General features: G+C 41.9%; 2 protein-coding genes across 2 annotated transcripts; both read left to right on the forward strand.

The window, feature by feature from the left end:
• The first annotated feature begins 1478 nt into the window (after positions 1-1478).
• Positions 1479-10563, forward strand: RNF4 (ring finger protein 4). Its single transcript, XM_035898649.1, has 7 exons — positions 1479-1694; positions 1834-1954; positions 2698-2777; positions 3660-3669; positions 5049-5214; positions 7355-7403; positions 7745-10563. Exons 1-7 carry the CDS (start codon positions 1680-1682, stop codon positions 7892-7894), a joined length of 591 nt encoding a protein of 196 aa, XP_035754542.1. The 5' UTR covers positions 1479-1679; the 3' UTR covers positions 7895-10563.
• Positions 10564-14300: 3737 nt separating this feature from the next.
• LOC104130202 (E3 ubiquitin-protein ligase RNF4-like) lies at positions 14301-15813 on the forward strand. Its single transcript, XM_035898660.1, has 3 exons — positions 14301-14496; positions 14636-14756; positions 15489-15813. Exons 1-3 carry the CDS (start codon positions 14482-14484, stop codon positions 15611-15613), a joined length of 261 nt encoding a protein of 86 aa, XP_035754553.1. The 5' UTR covers positions 14301-14481; the 3' UTR covers positions 15614-15813.
• Positions 15814-16043: the final 230 nt, after the last annotated feature.

A 16043-nucleotide genomic window follows, 5' to 3' on the forward strand; every position in this document is an offset into this window, starting at 1 on the left:
GTGAAGAAAAAAAAAAAGCATATGTTGACTTTCATTTTAGCTTTTGCAATCCAGTGCCAGTTTTAAAATGAAAAAATGTGAGGAAATTGAGTGGCGTATTGTGTTGCTTAAAACTGCATACATATATCTTTGTGCTTAGGAATGTACCTAATCTAGTGTAAGGTTTTTTCTCAAGCATGTCTTGTTTTAATAATGTCGCAGTTCAGTGTTAATGGGTTGCTTAAAGTAGTTGATGCAAGAAATACAGAGAGAGAGTTTAAGAGGAAAAAAATCAGTCAGGTTTCCTTTAACTGAAGGTTATGATTGGCTACCAGTGCCATTCCGTCCCACTGCATGATCTCAGTGCTTCTTAGAATCGTTTAGGTTGGAAAGGACCTTTAAGATCATCAAGTCCAACCATTAACCTAACCTTGCCATCCCACCACTAAACCATGTCCCTAAGCACCATATCTACCCATCTTTTAAATACCTCCAGGGACGGGGACTCGGCCACTTCCCTGGGCAGCCCGTTCCAATGCTTAACCACCCTTTCAGTGAAAAAATTTTTCCTTTTCCTTTTCTTAATCTGAGAATAGGTTGATATAGTGTGTGCGCTGGTCTTTGCAGTGTGGATCAAGGTCAGTATCAGGAAGACAGTTCCACAGTTCTTGTTTAACATAATTGGTTTTTTTTCCTGGTCCTCCACTGTCTCCCCACCCCCCTTCACACTCCCCAGCTCCTCATTGTGTATTGGACACAATATCATTTTACCATGAGCAAGCTTTAAGATACAAACTTCAGTACCATGTCAGATACTCATAACCACCTTTATGCTTGCTTTTCACCTCTTCCTGCTTAGCAGTTCGATGTCTGGTGTGTAGGGGCATGCAGGCCTACAGTTAGCACACAGTAGCTACTGTACACTCATGCTCTTGCAGACCAGCAAGCATTTCTAAACTGTAAAATTTCTCTCTTCCACTTGCATTACCTTCCTCTCAAGCTGTTCAGCTCCCCCCTGTTGGAATCTGGAGTTGGGTTAGAGAAGAGAACTCCTTATCTGGAATAGAGATGGCTGCTAATGACACCATTTCCAGTGATTCTAGCCCGAAGACAAACATTGCCTCGAGAGTCAGTCGGTTGCTTTCAGTCACACTTAATTGGGATTCCATAGTATTTTTCCAGTTTGCTAGCAAACAAGCTTATTCTGGTGTTTAGTTTAGGAAACGGGTAAGAATGACTGAGCCTTCAGGCCCAGCTGTAGGTACCTGAGGGGTGCATCTAGGAGAACGAGCATTACAGATTGGTAATTTTTTCTCTTCTTTTCATACAGGTTTGGAAGACCATTGTTCTCAGATACTGAGAAATCGGGACTTCTGAAGAGTGCACTACCTAAAGGAATATAAGGAGTTGATAGTTGTAGCTTCCTTGCAATTGATTTTTTTTTTTTTTTTTTTTTTTTTTTTTTTTTTTTTTCCCTTTTTTTTTTTTTTGAGAGCTTTTTTAATCTCTCTAGGTGCCAGCAATAGTTCAGAAATGCTTACAACGTGAGCAAAAACCTTAGGTCAGACCAATTTCAAGGGTTGGCTGGAAGCAAACATCTGATATAATTGTGACCTGGGCTTCTCACTTGCAAACCATCACAAGAGGTTTTTCCTTTGTGACCCAACCAGTAAGAGATCTGGGGTGATGTCTGTTCCTTGATGTGCTGCGTTCAGGTAGCGATGGCCGATACCACCATTCTTTGCCTATTGCAGCCTTCCAGGCGGCTGATTTGTGTCTCCTTGTGTGCTGCAAAGATGAGGGCCATGTTAATATTACTCCTGAAGAAAATGCTACGGCTTTGTTCTTTCTTAGACTCAACGAAAGCGCCGTGGAGGAGCAGTTAATTCTAGGCAAGCTCGGAAACGAAGCAGGCTGGTGGCTTCTACGACAGAAATGGCTTCAGAAGCAGAGCCAATAGAACTTGAAGAAAGTGGTAAGCTTTCTTTTTAACTTGAGAAGAACACAGACTGCTTCTGGAGGGTTGGGGTCCCACTTAATGTGTATTTTTGGCAGTTTCTAGGCCTTTTGCTGGGGAGGAGGGGAAACCTTTGGGTTTAGAAAGTGTCAAGTATGGCATCTATAGACAACAAGTCTCCTGACAACTGTTACTGAGCTCCAGTACATTCACCATTACTGATAGATGAGTTGTGTAAAAAAGGAGCTCAAGTGCTGCTCAAGCATCTGAATGTCTGATGAGCTGGGTGTTAGTGCACCTGCCACTACAGATAGTTACAAACTGTGTTTAGGAATTTTCAGGTATTTAGATGATAATTAAAAGTTTGTCATCAGTCATGCCCCATCCCTCAAGGGAACACTTACAGCATGGTACTGTAAAATTATGGTATCCTATATGATTCACGTTATATTCTGTGGGATAGGCAATGCCCTGTGTCAGATGAACAGTCTGTTGCTGTGTACCTCCCATAAGCTGTTGTCGTACAACAGAACAGTATGAGGAGCTCAGCTGCTGCTCCTCTTGCGTTGCAGCTGGCAGAAGACAGTGGCGGTAATGCTCTACATGGACTGTTGAGGGCAAAGCTTGAGTGGAATGTGGATATGTTCCTGAAGAGAGGAGGGATGGGGCATGGCTGAATCACACCTCAGCCTGTTACATAGTGGCAAGCAATTTTATTCCTCTGCCATGTCTGATCTTGATTCTACCGTTGTGTTTTTAAGCTGGTGAAGAAGTGGTCGATCTGACGTGTGAATCTTCTGATCCTGTAGTCGTCGATCTAACTCACAGTGATTCTGTTGTGGTAAGTAGGGAATGGCCCATTTATCTAAATCTTGTGGTCAGATGAATTTTGTACTGTGCTCCCTGATAGATTTAAGGGTAAGTTTTAGTTCAACGTTGACTCACCAGTGCATGGAAGCCGTGTGTTACAGGCATAGGCCAATAATTTAATAAACGTGTTGGAGAGAACAGTAAGTCTTCGACCTCACAAATAGGACGTGCTTAGCCACAAGGTTCAAGAAGTCTTAAGAAAATCCCCCTTTTATTTTTACTGCTATTTTGGAAGCTAGAGTGCTATTTGATCCAGTCCACAGTGTAGTCTATGGCGCCCACTTTTGGGATGCCACTGCTGCTGTGCAAGCCAGAAACCAGCAGCCGGAAGGGTGTCTCCTGCTGGGATTGTTGCCGAGCCTTTGCAAAGGAAAGGCCTGGCACTTTACAACATAATCTGCATTACCCCAGCTCTGGTTCCACCAAAGACAACAGCAGGCTTGGGGTTTGGGGTTTTTTTTGTCTTCATCAGCTGTTAATCTAATATGAAGTGTTTATGGATGTCACACCTGAATTTGCCTGTTTGAGGGAGACAGAGGGAAAGAATCTCCTCCCGCCTAAATCAAATGAGGGCACTGAAACGGGAGCAGGGAGGAGGGTGTTGAGCTGGTTCTTAAGCTGCCTCCGTTTCTGTCCCTTTGCAGCAGCCTGAGCAGAATCAGAAGCAGCCACTTGGCTTTCAGAGCAGCAGCTGATTTACTGCTACTTTTTAACATTCTTAATCAAAATAAGAGCCTGATACCTTATCATTCATCGTTTTTGTTTTGTTGTAATTGCTTAGCTTACCTGGGGGTGCACAGCAAAGTCTAATTGTATTTTCTTTTCTCTCCTTTCCCACATATATTGATGCAAGATTGTTGAAGGTGAGTTGACATTTTACAGCTGATAACTGTCTAAAACTAAAAAGTCTCTTTTTTTTTTTTTTTTTTTTTTTTTTTTTGTTCTTTTCCAATGAACTTCAGCAGCATAGATTGAAACTGCATTTGCCAAAAGGCAAAGGACTGTGCTGAAGTATCTGGCCAGTGTCTTATGACAATGGATCCAGCCTGTGTTTTATAGTCACTATCAGAGCTTGTAGGAAGTATCTGAAATAAAATACATCAAAGCTGCTCAAAATATGTTTTCTTTTCCAGATAGAGAAGTTCTGTAAGCCCGAAGTTGCTAATGATTTTAATTAGTACTGGAATATCTGCTTTGAATAAGAAAATATTGAAAGGCTTTTTCAGCTTGTGTTGCAGCAAGGAACTAAAGAAGGAAGTTATTTGTGGTCATAGTATTGACTTTCATTTTCTAGTATAACACACCTCAATTTTAATTGTAATTATAATTGTTGAGTACTTGATTATTGTTACATGTACACTGGAGTTGCAGAGATAACTATCACATGCAGTTTCTAATTGTTAAAAAGCGAACAGCAGTTCTTTAAGCTTTGAATGTTACAGACTAGGCAATTAAAATTTTTTCAATCTCCTTTTATATTGGCCAATATAACTCCATTTTCAAGTTAGCTTAACTCAGGAGGAAGATGGTAAAAGTTTCTGAGTAGACAGTGCTTAAAGTATTATCATAATATCAAAGTACTGTTCTTAAAAACGACTGCTTTCTGCCTTTGAGTGGGGGCATAGACAAAAACAGTAGAACAGTTCAGCATCATACTTGGATAGAGCAGTCAGGTGCCATAGCAGCTCCATAACTTACATTTTTTAGATTTAAGCATCTCTTCTATCACTTCTGAAACTTTCTGAACAAAGCACTCTGTGGTTTACCAGGCCTTTTTGTTGTGTATCTGCTACCTTGCCATGCTACTTGGAAACTTAACTTCAGTCGTGTCTCCTGCCACCACCATATCACACAGCAATTTTTGCAGTTCCACAACATCATATTGTAGCATGCTCTTTTAATAAGAATTGGGAGAGGTAGCTTCCCTTTATGGGGGAGATTGATTCGTGGTGGTATAACGATATGAAACTTATGACACCAAGAATCTTTAAGATCATGTTTTACCTGTTTGTAGGGTGAATGGAGCAAATATTTTGTGTCAATATGTAGCAGAATATTCACAATATCTGGAAATGTTTAGCCTTAATATTTAGGAAATTAGTTTAAGGTTACTTTTCACCCAGCTGAATATGGTCCATTTAAAATATGAACCGTTATGGACTATTTATAATCATGCATCTCAAGGATAGTTCCAGGGGTATATACATTGTAATATATTTAACTTATGCAAATTAAATTTCAGAGAACCAACGACAAAGGAGAAATCTCCGACTAAGAAGCCAGCGACAGTCGGACAGCTGTGTACTGAGTAGCGATGATGAAGATGAAACAAGAGATAATGATGTGTATGTGACAGATAAAGTGTCTCGAGAATTGGGACCACTGGAAGATGAAACTGCAAATTCCAAGTATGTGTGCCTTATGACCTACCAAACATTGAATTTTGCTTTTAGTATACATACAAAACTAAGTTATATTGCTATAGCCTGGCTTACCTTTGAAATCTTAATTTATTCTAGTTAATTCCTTCTTTCACTGAGTACAACATCACATTTTGCATGATGACCAAATGATACAGCTTGCACTTTAGGATAAAAAGCCGGTCCAAGACGGATGTACAACTTTGCACACAGCCTTAAAGATGAGTGTCACGGTGTGGCAAGGAAGGAGGATTAGTCACAGGCCATAGGTCATAATGTATTGCACTTAATTTTCTTGCAAAGCTCTAGTAGTGATGTCAGATATGGAAATATTTCCATTGGTGTCGATGAGGCTTGGTATCACAAGACCGGCAGGCAGTGGCCTGGCAAATTCCAGTAAAAACTATTACTCATTCACTGCTTTTTTACACACTGTGCCAGTTAACTGCCTTTTTCTCTCGGAGCAGTAACCGTTCTTGCCAAGGTGTACTTGCAAGGCGATTGTGGAGGTAATACTGTTACGGCCAGTTTCTGTTCTGTCCCATCTATGTCATGGAGCTCTGGTATGTTTGCATGTGTGAAGGCGATATCGCTGTTTAGGTCAGGTGCCTGCACAGTAAAGACTCCATTCTGCAGAGAAACAGTAAACTCCTGCTGTAGGAGCACTGTTAAGAAAGATGCAGTGTATTAGACTAAATGGAATCAGGTGTCCACGTGACTAGGGAAGACAACATGAGAATTGTGGTATAAATGTGTTTTTTAAAGTGTTTGCTTCTGCTTTGGGCCTTTTAGGTTACCGGAAGACAATGTGGGAGAGAACTCGGGTATGGAAATTTTGGGTGTCAGGTCTTAAATACGCCATCTAAAGGGCTTATACTATTCTAAAACATAGTGCATCTTGCCAATGGATTTGTAGATTTTTAAATTTTGGTTACGTATGTAGGTGAATATATCCCACTAATTAGTTAATATATAAAAATTACAATGTTTTGTTCCTTCAGTCTCAAGCTTCTCTGTTAAAGAATGTGCCTTCCCACTCTGTGCTGCAGCATTTAACACTGACAAAAAGGTACTGATGCTGGAGATTGCCACAGAACCATCTACAGTGTTATTCTTGCTGATACGAAGGTTATTATCAGTTGTAATTAATTACTGATTCAGTATTATAGCTGCTGCATAAAGAATTTGAGGAGTAAAAATGGGAGAATTAATGGAGTTAAATTACATATGTGAAACTAGGAGTAGATGTTAGTAGTGCTCACTGCTTGAATTTAGGATTACAGGATATCTCATGCTTTCTATTACTGCTTAATCGATAAATTACAAACTGTTGCTTAGCATGGGAGGTGACATCATAAAGCCAAGTGTTTATGGTAAAGACGAAAGCAGCTTACTGTGATCATTTAAAGTAGAGATTTGTAAATAAAAGTGGCAGGAAGCTCTTTCTCTCTCTGATAGAGAATATTATTCAGCACTTAGGGTATGACACGTTCTTTACACAGAGTAGCTATGTCTGTTAGCGTGTGCGTGCAATACGGCTGTCCTGAGGCTCAAGGCAGGGGAGGTGCATCTGTAACCACAACTTGGTAACAGCCACTGAGTCAGGTCTTTCATCCTCTGAGCTAGAAATTTATTTTTGAATATTTCCTCACAGTAGTATGTTCCTGCCTTGCATTTTATAAGTAAGGAGTTCTTGGTATGAAGATGTTGCTACTGGGCTGGGATGTTGCTAAATTAGAATAGGGGATGTTCTAATTTCTGACAACCTCTTTCACTTCTAGAAAGGACAGCTAGATGGTTTTGTTACAAAACCCTTACTCATGGCCAGGTGAAGGTTAATATTGCCATATGTATACTGCTATAGACTGCTATTCCTTCTGCTAATAGAGCAGGGTGACCGACTGCATCTTCCCCTGAGGAAAACCAGGGTGCAGTTTCCTTTAGCTAAGGGAGACCCTAACGGCTTCGCAAATGCAACAGGCCCAGAGAGTTAGAGGTACGTGGGGATCTTCAGCTCCACTGTGCCACGGCTCGTCAGCGGAGTCGGGTGACTGCCTGACGTTTTGTGTCTCGGTAACCCTCAATGCACGGTGAAATTAATGGATGGTTTTGTTCTCTCTCCCACAAGGCCGTCTGGTACCGTTAGCTGTCCGATCTGCATGGATGGCTACTCAGAGGTAAGGATCCACGTGTTGGCGTTGTTTCTTTGTTGTCGGAGGGAGAACGGGGCAGGGCATGAGCTGGGCAGCTCTGTTGGGTTATGTGGGATGCCGCAGGCAGCTGGCTTGAAGTACAGACCTTGGCTTTAAGGTGAAACGAGCCTGTAACTCCACGTTGACTCTTAGTGGTGTGCGTAGCGGGAGAAACACTTTGCAAGACGGCACTGAAGGACCTTTGGATTCCTCGCTATGAGAGTAGCAATGTACCCGATCCTCCAAGTCCTATTTGCCTGGTGCCAGCAGCCCAGCAAAGTGGAATTCTTCACTCCAGATACCTGATGTGGTTTCTTTTCTTCCAGATTGTGCAGAGTGGACGACTGATTGTGTCAACCAAATGCGGCCATGTCTTCTGCAGCCAGTGCCTCCGTGATTCCCTTAGGAATGCCAACTCTTGCCCAACCTGCAGGAAGAAACTCACGCACAGACAATATCATCCCATTTATATATGAGTACTTCTATTTCTCAGGACAGACTCAACTGGATTTTGGGGGAAAAGGTCGTGTTTTCAATGCTCCGAAGATTTAAAGAGCAGCAGGTTGTGCACGCATCCAAATAAAACTGGGTTTTTTTGGAGAATAACTTGTACATATATAGACAGCTTTTTTATGGTCCAAGCTGCTTCTTGTTATGTCCCTGGTTATAATGTTAAATTTGCGACTGTCTCTAAACTAGAGCAGCAGCCTATATCAGAAAGGAAGCAGCTAATCTGTTTCCTTCTACCTTTTTAATGCTGAAATAAGAGGGGTCTGAACATTTTGTTATTTCTTACTCTTTAAATTATTCCCGCCATCGCATTCAGATATGGAATAGTTGCCTTTCAAAATGCAGGTGAACAATTTGCCATTTCATTACACTTTTGTTTTTATCCTCTTGACTCTTGCTTTCTGCTCCGCCATCTTTGCCCAAGTAGAGTAAGTTCTGTTAACGATGGGTCATTTTATAGTAAATCAATATTAAGTTGGCAACCCGGGTCATGCAATAAAATAACCTGCTGTTAACCAGCAGTCAGGTTTTTTAAGCAGAAGGCTTGAACATGTAGATGTCTTTATGAACTCCATGAGATCTAAAGTACGTAGACAAATGGCAGCATGTACAATGTAAAAATACTTCTTTGAATGTTTTAACTGCCGAGAATTCCTGTATTTGAATCACAATACTGAATTTATTTTCTAACAGGGTGAGATGGTCTCTTGGGTTCACTACTGTTCTGTAGCGCTCTCTCCTGATAACTAAGGAGAATATAGTCTTCTCTAGGCTTGCTAGTGATGAATAAGCAGCAAATGGTGTGCGTTCCTCTTGTCAGCTGAATACCAAACTACCTACAGATCTTCTTACTCTATCAAGTGTACCCAGTGTTAATGCTTAAAGTTCATCGCTGCTCTCTTCAGTTGCTATACTGACCCCTGACTGGTTTTAGCCTGGTGCATAGGATTAAAAATTAAATATCTGTATTGCCATGGATTTAGGAAGTGGAGGCTTTAAAAGATGTTTGGTAGCAATCTTGACTTGGCAGCTTTTTGAGAGAGAAGTTTAATCTCCCTCTGCTCCAAGGGTTGCCTAGCTTTGTTTAAATGTGCATTTTTAAATAAGAGAAGTCAGATGCATGTCCTCAGAGAACTCCTCTGTTGAAGCAAGGCAGGAATACACAGGTTTATGGACTGTTACCCAGTCACGTTGGGGTTCTTTCCAGGACTGAGTTATAAAATGTCTGCTTTAAACCTGTTACAGCTAAAATCTGCAAGCTGATGTGGAATCCCAGATGAGCGGATACAAACAGGATTATAGTGATTTCCATCATCTCCTCTACTTTTAATCAGTATTTTATCATCCACATATGCAGCAGCCACATCTATGAAGGTTGAAATTTGGTCTATAAAAACTAACTTGTCCAAAATTAAATGCAGATGCCTTTTGGCAGTTGGTAGGCCATGGTAAACCGTTGGAAGCACCATGCTGCTCTGGTGCAGCACAACAGTAGGATGCACTTAGTTAACGTTGGTATCTGATGTGTCTTTGCTCACCTGTCCTAGGGATCTGTAGGAAGCTTTAATTAAAGCATCTCTTATTAGCTGTCTCAAGTTCTCTGTTGAAGATTGCAACCCAAAACTAAAGCGTCTTTTTAATTAGGATGTTTAGGGATGTTTCTGGATGCAGTAATACAGACAGAGTTCTGTTCCATACAGGCTAGCTTGAGAAACGCGGTACCTTCCCCTGCCGGGTTTGGAGTAGCTTTGGTTCAGCCCTGTTACCAGGAACGTGCAGTTTCTGCAGTGTGGCAATATGGTAACTACTAAAAAGCTACACACATTTAGTTACTCTGTGCTCCCATTGGTAATAGAAACTACAGCAGTCTTAGGGTACTGCGGTGACAACAGCAGCTGGAATTTGGGTCCCAAAAACCAGAGAAATGATGAAACAGTACTGAAGCATTAATTACATGGGGAGAAGCAGCCCAACGTTAAAAATGTTAAGATATTTAAGGGCCACAGAAACGGCTTTCTCCCAGTAGCTTCAAGAAAAAAAACAAACAACAAAACGATGGCCAGTTTTTCTTGGGTGGCTACTGTACAGAGGGAGGATAAGGAGAGGATTTAGGGGATTACCTCTGGGGATGAGGGTGGGTCACCTATCTGTGCATCTTCCACAGAGTACTAGCCGTAGCCTAAAATTACTTTGCACAACTCCCTCTGTGTAAATATCACTTTATAGTTTGTGTCTCCATAAATAGATCTAATTGACATTTAGATACCACAAACTATAAAATATTTAACAAAGAAATTTTTAGCTTTTGTGTACCCTGTGAAGTACCACACATTTTGTGCATCTCAAAATGAATTTTAAGTCTCAGTACATGGAAAAATACTAAATTGTGTTACACACTTTTTTTTTAGGAAAAAAAAAAAAAAGAAACCCTGATATATTTGAGTTCCAGTGATGTTTCACATTGGCAAGAAGTGATAGATAATATAAAGATTTTTTTCATTATGTAAATGTATGTCTTGTATATAGTTCAATTTTTCCTGTATTTAATTGTATTCATGTCTGTCTGTCCCATCTATGTTGGACTCTGCTGGTAGGCAAACAGTTCTTTTAACAAGTGGAAATAAAACTATCGATTTGATGAAAATCGGAAGCGCTCGTTCTTCTGGTCGCGCTGTATTAATTGATTTGGAGGGGAAAAAAGAAATCCAAACTAGTCGTATCTGGCCGGTGTGTGCTGTGGGGGGAGGAGGAGCAAGGCACTGCCTGGGGTGGGGGGAGCAGGGCCCAGAGAGGGCTCGCTTTAGCGGGAGGTGGGGGTATCTCCCGCTGCTGGCGGAGCTGGCGTCGCCCATGGCGTGCGTGCGTGTGTCAGGAACGAACCGCCATGCTGGGGAGAGGGCCGGGCGTGCAGCGGTGTGAAAGTCACCGTAAAGCTTATTTTATTTCTTCTCTAAAGAAACTAAATAGATGCTGTTCTGCTGAAATTCTTTCCCTGTCCTTCTTATTTGCCTCTCTTGCATTTTGATGAAGTTTCTTCACTTTAAGGAAAAGAAGGAGAAAAAAAAAAAAAGCCATTTCTCATCAGGCTGGCCATTTATAGAGCACGGTCGCCAGGATTGTTTCCATATGCAAAAGCGCTGCGTTAGACGTCCGCTCCGGATCTTATCTATTCCGTTGATGTTGGAACAAGTGTTTTGTGACGGACCCGAAGAGCTGCTGTGTGAGTAAAAGTATTATTCTGAATTAATTTGCTGCTAATAATGCTCGTTAAGTGCGTGTGTTTCCTATTGATCCTTGTTTACAGCAGACTGATGCTTTTCTGTGTCGTTTAGTTGCGTTGTTGTTCTTCCCTACCCTCTCTGCCCTAGGTCTGGCTATGCTGAGAAACAGTCTTACTCTCTGGTAAGAGAAAAGTTACCTGGTTTGTAGTGTTTCAAAATGAGCTGGCAAAGAGAACTCGCATTACCTGGACACAGGTTGTTACAGAAATGGTTGCCCAGGCGAGTCCTGCACTGAGGGTCAGTTCCCAGCTTTCTCCGATTGCAAACTCTCAGCCTTAGTCTTCTACACCCCAGGTGACAACACACAGCAATTTGCTCACATTTGCGAGGAAAAACTTGTGAGTTACTGTACATGAAAGTGTAGATTTTTTTAAAACACATTTCCTATCATATGCAGCAGAAATACTAACTTGCTCACCCCATGGCTGGGTGCTTGTCCAAAAGGATGCTGGGAGGGGCAGTATCAAAAGCCTTACTGAAATCCAGAAAAACCTACATCCCCTGCCTTCCCTTCATCCACTCGGCGGGTGACTTTATCATAGGAGATTATCAAATTATGTGAACCCATGCTGGCTGTGCCTGACAATTGCATTATTTGTTAAATGCCTTTCAGTAGTACCAGGTATAGTAACCTGCGTAATTTTTCCAGAAACTGAGCCTAGACTAACAGCTCTGTAGTTCCCTGGGTCTTCCCTCACGCCCTTCTTGTAAACTGGAATAACGTTGGCTAGCTTCCAGAGCAGGGACCTCCCCTTTGGCAGATGATGGAGAGGGATCCGCCGTGACATCCGCCGGCTCCGTCAGTGCGCTGGGGCGGATCCCCTCAGGCCCCAGGGACCCGGGAACATTCAGCGGATGCAGCTGCTCCCTTGCAGTTTCAATGTCCACAAGTGGAAAGCCACTGTTCCCACGCTCGTGGGCCTCTGACTCAGGGGACTGGGGCAGCCCAAGGTCTATCAGTATTATTAAAGACTGAGAAAAAAAAAAAGCAAGCATTTTATGCCTGCACTTGTCTTTATCCCTATTAGTCAGGTGACGTGTCTCCAGCAAGTATCAGGCCAATGTTGTCTTTAGAGCTCCTTTAGCTTTTTCAATCCAGTACCAGTTTTTAAATGAGAAAATGGGAGAAAATTGATGAGTGGCATATTTTGTTGCTTAAAACTGTGCATAAATATATCTTTGGGCTTAGTACAATTATCAAATTTAGTATGAGGATTTTTCTCAAGCGTGTTTAGATTTAATAATGTCACAACTCAGTGTTAATGGGTGTCTTAAGGAAGCAAGTGATTGAAGAAATATAGAGGAAGTTTAAGAGGAAAAAAAATCAGTCAGGCTTCCTTTAACTCCAGGTTATGATTGACTGCTAGTGCTATTCCATCCCACTGCATGGTCTCAGTGTTTCTTAATCAGAGAATAGGTTAATAGCCTGCTAATTAGTTTTGATCTTTCTACTGACACAGGCAAAAGAAAAAAAGAAAGGGGCAGGGGGAGATCCCAAAATCCATAATGAGATTGTGTGATGAGGAGAGCTCAAAGGTCATCCAGGCTTTGCTAGGATGACCTTTCTTTTGAACTAACAGGGATATGCACCTAGCTCAAACCTAGTGTTAGTGCAAGCCCTCTTGACCTCTTCTAAGTAAGTCCTTCATTTCCAGCTATGCTTTTAGATGATGTCTTTGTGTGTCCATTGATGCTCTGCTCTTCTCTTGCCTGAAGTGCCTACAGCTTTTGTTTAGAGAAGAGTCAGTACCTGGAAACTATCAGCTGCAGAAAATCTGGCATTGGGCATTATTTCATTTGGTCTTTGAGGCCATAACGTGATGTCTATACCTTGACAGCGGCCCCGTACCATCCCTTTTCTGGGATAACAGTGTCCATGGTCTACACAGAGACAAGGGCCTACACAATCTGCCAGAATTTGTGCCTTTTGAGCTGGTGTAATATTCCAGAACTGTGATGAGAGCAGTGAGCTAAATCTTCTAGATTGTTCAGGACCGTGGAGGACTCGTGTAGTCAAGCTGCTTTGTCACAAAAGCAGTGGATTATCCTGCGTCTGCATCTCTTCCCACTTGCTGGCTGAGGTTTGCTTTGTCGCAGCTCAGGGAGCATCTTTGGCCTGTTCCTGGCTGTGGCCCCGTTCTGAAGGGCTCTGTGCTGGTCTTTGCAGCATGGCTTGAGGTCAGTATCAGGAGCAAGTGGGTTTCTGCTTTGCCTTCCTGTTTCCTTTGACTGCAGCGGAACAGACCTTTAGTAAGATTTATCTTTTTATTACAGTACTGAACTAGTTTTAAGGCTTGCCAGGCTTCTGTGCTGTCAGACCTGTAAAAAACCTACGGGAGTGGGAATTCTAGATGGTTTCAGACCCATGGAGGAAAAAGCAGCTGTGTGTGAAGAGGTGATTCTTCTTTTAAGATGGATTTGTAACAAAGCTTTCCATGGCTCGGTTGTTGGACACTAAGTTGTTCTTTTGTGTGCAGTAAAATGGAAGTTGTCTGGCAGGCTTGACTCCTAGGCTTCATAACTGGTTCACTACTTTTTTTAAAGAAAATATTTTGCCTACTGATTTGTCGCGCTTTGTCTTCTAAAATTAGTTATTTGGCTTGTGTGGGGTCTCCCCACTGCCTCCCCCCAGCTCCTCATTGTGTGTTGGACACAGGATAGTTTTACCATGAGCAAGCTATAAGATGTGAGCTTCAGTGCCACAGACAAACATTGCCTCGAGAGTCAGTCGGTTGCTTTCAGTCACACTTAATTGGGATTCCATAGTATTTTTCCAGTTTGCTAGCAAACAAGCTTATTCTGGTGTTTAGTTTAGGAAACGGGTAAGAATGACTGAGCCTTCAGGCCCAGCTGTAGGTACCTGAGGGGTGCATCTAGGAGAACGAGCATTACAGATCGGTAATTTTTTCTCTTCTTTTCATACAGGTTTGGAAGACCATTGTTCTCAGATACTGAGAAATCGGGACTTCTGAAGAGTGCACTACCTAAAGGAATATAAGGAGTTGATAGTTGTAGCTTCCTTGCAATTGATTTTTTTTTTTTTTTTTTTTTTTTTTTTTTTTTTTTGTTTATTTTTTTTTTTTTTGTGCCAGCAATAGTTCAGAAATGCTTACAACGTGAGCAAAAACCTTAGGTCAGACCAATTTCAAGGGTTGGCTGGAAGCAAACATCTGATATAATTGTGACCTGGGCTTCTCACTTGCAAACCATCACAAGAGGTTTTTCCTTTGTGACCCAACCAGTAAGAGATCTGGGGTGATGTCTGTTCCTTGATGTGCTGCGTTCAGGTAGCGATGGCCGATACCACCATTCTTTGCCTATTGCAGCCTTCCAGGCGGCTGATTTGTGTCTCCTTGTGTGCTGCAAAGATGAGGGCCATGTTAATATTACTCCTGAAGAAAATGCTACGGCTTTGTTCTTTCTTAGACTCAACGAAAGCGCCGTGGAGGAGCAGTTAATTCTAGGCAAGCTCGGAAACGAAACAGGCTTGTGGCTTCTACAACAGAAATGGCTTCAGAAGCAGAGCCAATAGAACTTGAAGAAAGTGGTAAGCTTTCTTTTTAACTTGAGAAGAACACAAACTGCTTCTGGAGGATTGGGGTCCCACTTAACTGCAGCTGCCACTACAGATAGTGGCAAACGAAGTTTAGGAACTTTCAGGTTTTTAGATGGTAATTAAGTTTGTCATTAGTCATGCCCTGTCCCTCAAAGGAGTGGCAGGAATTGGTTGTTATGTTTTTACAAAAAGTAGCAGAATTTAAACAGCCACCTTGACCTCCTACATAAATATTTAAATTGTCTTCTGAAATCCTAGGAAAGGTTAAAGTAACTGTTGGGATACAGGTAATTGCATGGCTTTTTCAGTTTTTGATGTGTATTTGTCTATGAAAGGTTGGAAGAGACATGAGACAGGAACACTTACAGCATGGTACTGTAAAATTATGGTATCCTATATGATTCATTTTATATTCTGTGGGATAGGCAATGCCCTGTGTCAGATGAACAATCTGTTGCTGTGTACCTCCCATAAGCTGTTGTCATACAACAGAACAGTATGAGGAGCTCAGCTGCTGCTCCTCTTGCGTTGCAGCTGGCAGAAGACAGTGGCGGTAATGCTCTACATGGACTGTTGAGGGCAAAGCTTGAGTGGAATGTGGATACGTTCCTGAAGAGAGGAGGGATGGGGCATGGCTGAATCATACCTCAGCCTGTTACATAGTGGCAGGCAATTTTATTCCTCTGCCATGTCTGATCTTAATTCTACCGTTGTGTTTTTAAGCTGGTGAAGAAGTGGTCGATCTGACATGTGAATCTTCTGATCTTGTAGTCGTCGATCTAACTCACAGTGATTCTGTTGTGGTAAGTAGGGAATGGCCCATTTATCTAAATCTTGTGGCCAGGTGAATTTTGTATTGTGCTCCCTGATAGATTTAAGGGTAAGTTTTAGTTCAACGTTGACTCGCCAGTGCATGGAAGCCATGCGTTACAGGTCAACGCTGAAGCTGCTCTAGAGGCACACTCGCAGAACTTGCGGAGAATATGTACCGGTGCTGGGTATTGTAACATAAGATGTCATTTTAAGTTGAAGCTATGCTAGATCTATCAATGGTATAGTTTGCCTTTCAAAATGGAGGTGAACAATTTGCCGTTTCATTACACTTTTGTTTTTGTCCTCTAAGAAGCTCATGACTATTGCTTTCTACTCCGCTATCTTTGCCCAAGTTGAGTAAGTTCTGTTAATGATGAGTCATTTTATAGTAAATCAATATTAAGTTGGCAACCCGGGTCATGCAATAAAATAACCTGCTGTTAACCAGCAGTCAGGTTTTTTAAG

The sequence above is a fragment of the Egretta garzetta genome, unplaced genomic scaffold (genome assembly GCF_000687185.1).
Source record: "Egretta garzetta isolate BGI_Z169 unplaced genomic scaffold, ASM68718v1 scaffold107, whole genome shotgun sequence".
NCBI classification, from domain to species: domain Eukaryota; kingdom Metazoa; phylum Chordata; class Aves; order Pelecaniformes; family Ardeidae; genus Egretta; species Egretta garzetta.

Coding starts and splice junctions, on each gene's coding strand:
- LOC104130202 (XM_035898660.1), top strand. Junction 14,757..15,488: donor AATAGAACTTGAAGAAAGTG/GTAAGCTTTCTT, acceptor TGTGTTTTTAAG/CTGGTGAAGAAGTGGTCGAT.
- RNF4 (XM_035898649.1), top strand. Junction 5,215..7,354: donor GATGAAACTGCAAATTCCAA/GTATGTGTGCCT, acceptor CTCTCCCACAAG/GCCGTCTGGTACCGTTAGCT. Junction 7,404..7,744: donor GCATGGATGGCTACTCAGAG/GTAAGGATCCAC, acceptor CTTTTCTTCCAG/ATTGTGCAGAGTGGACGACT.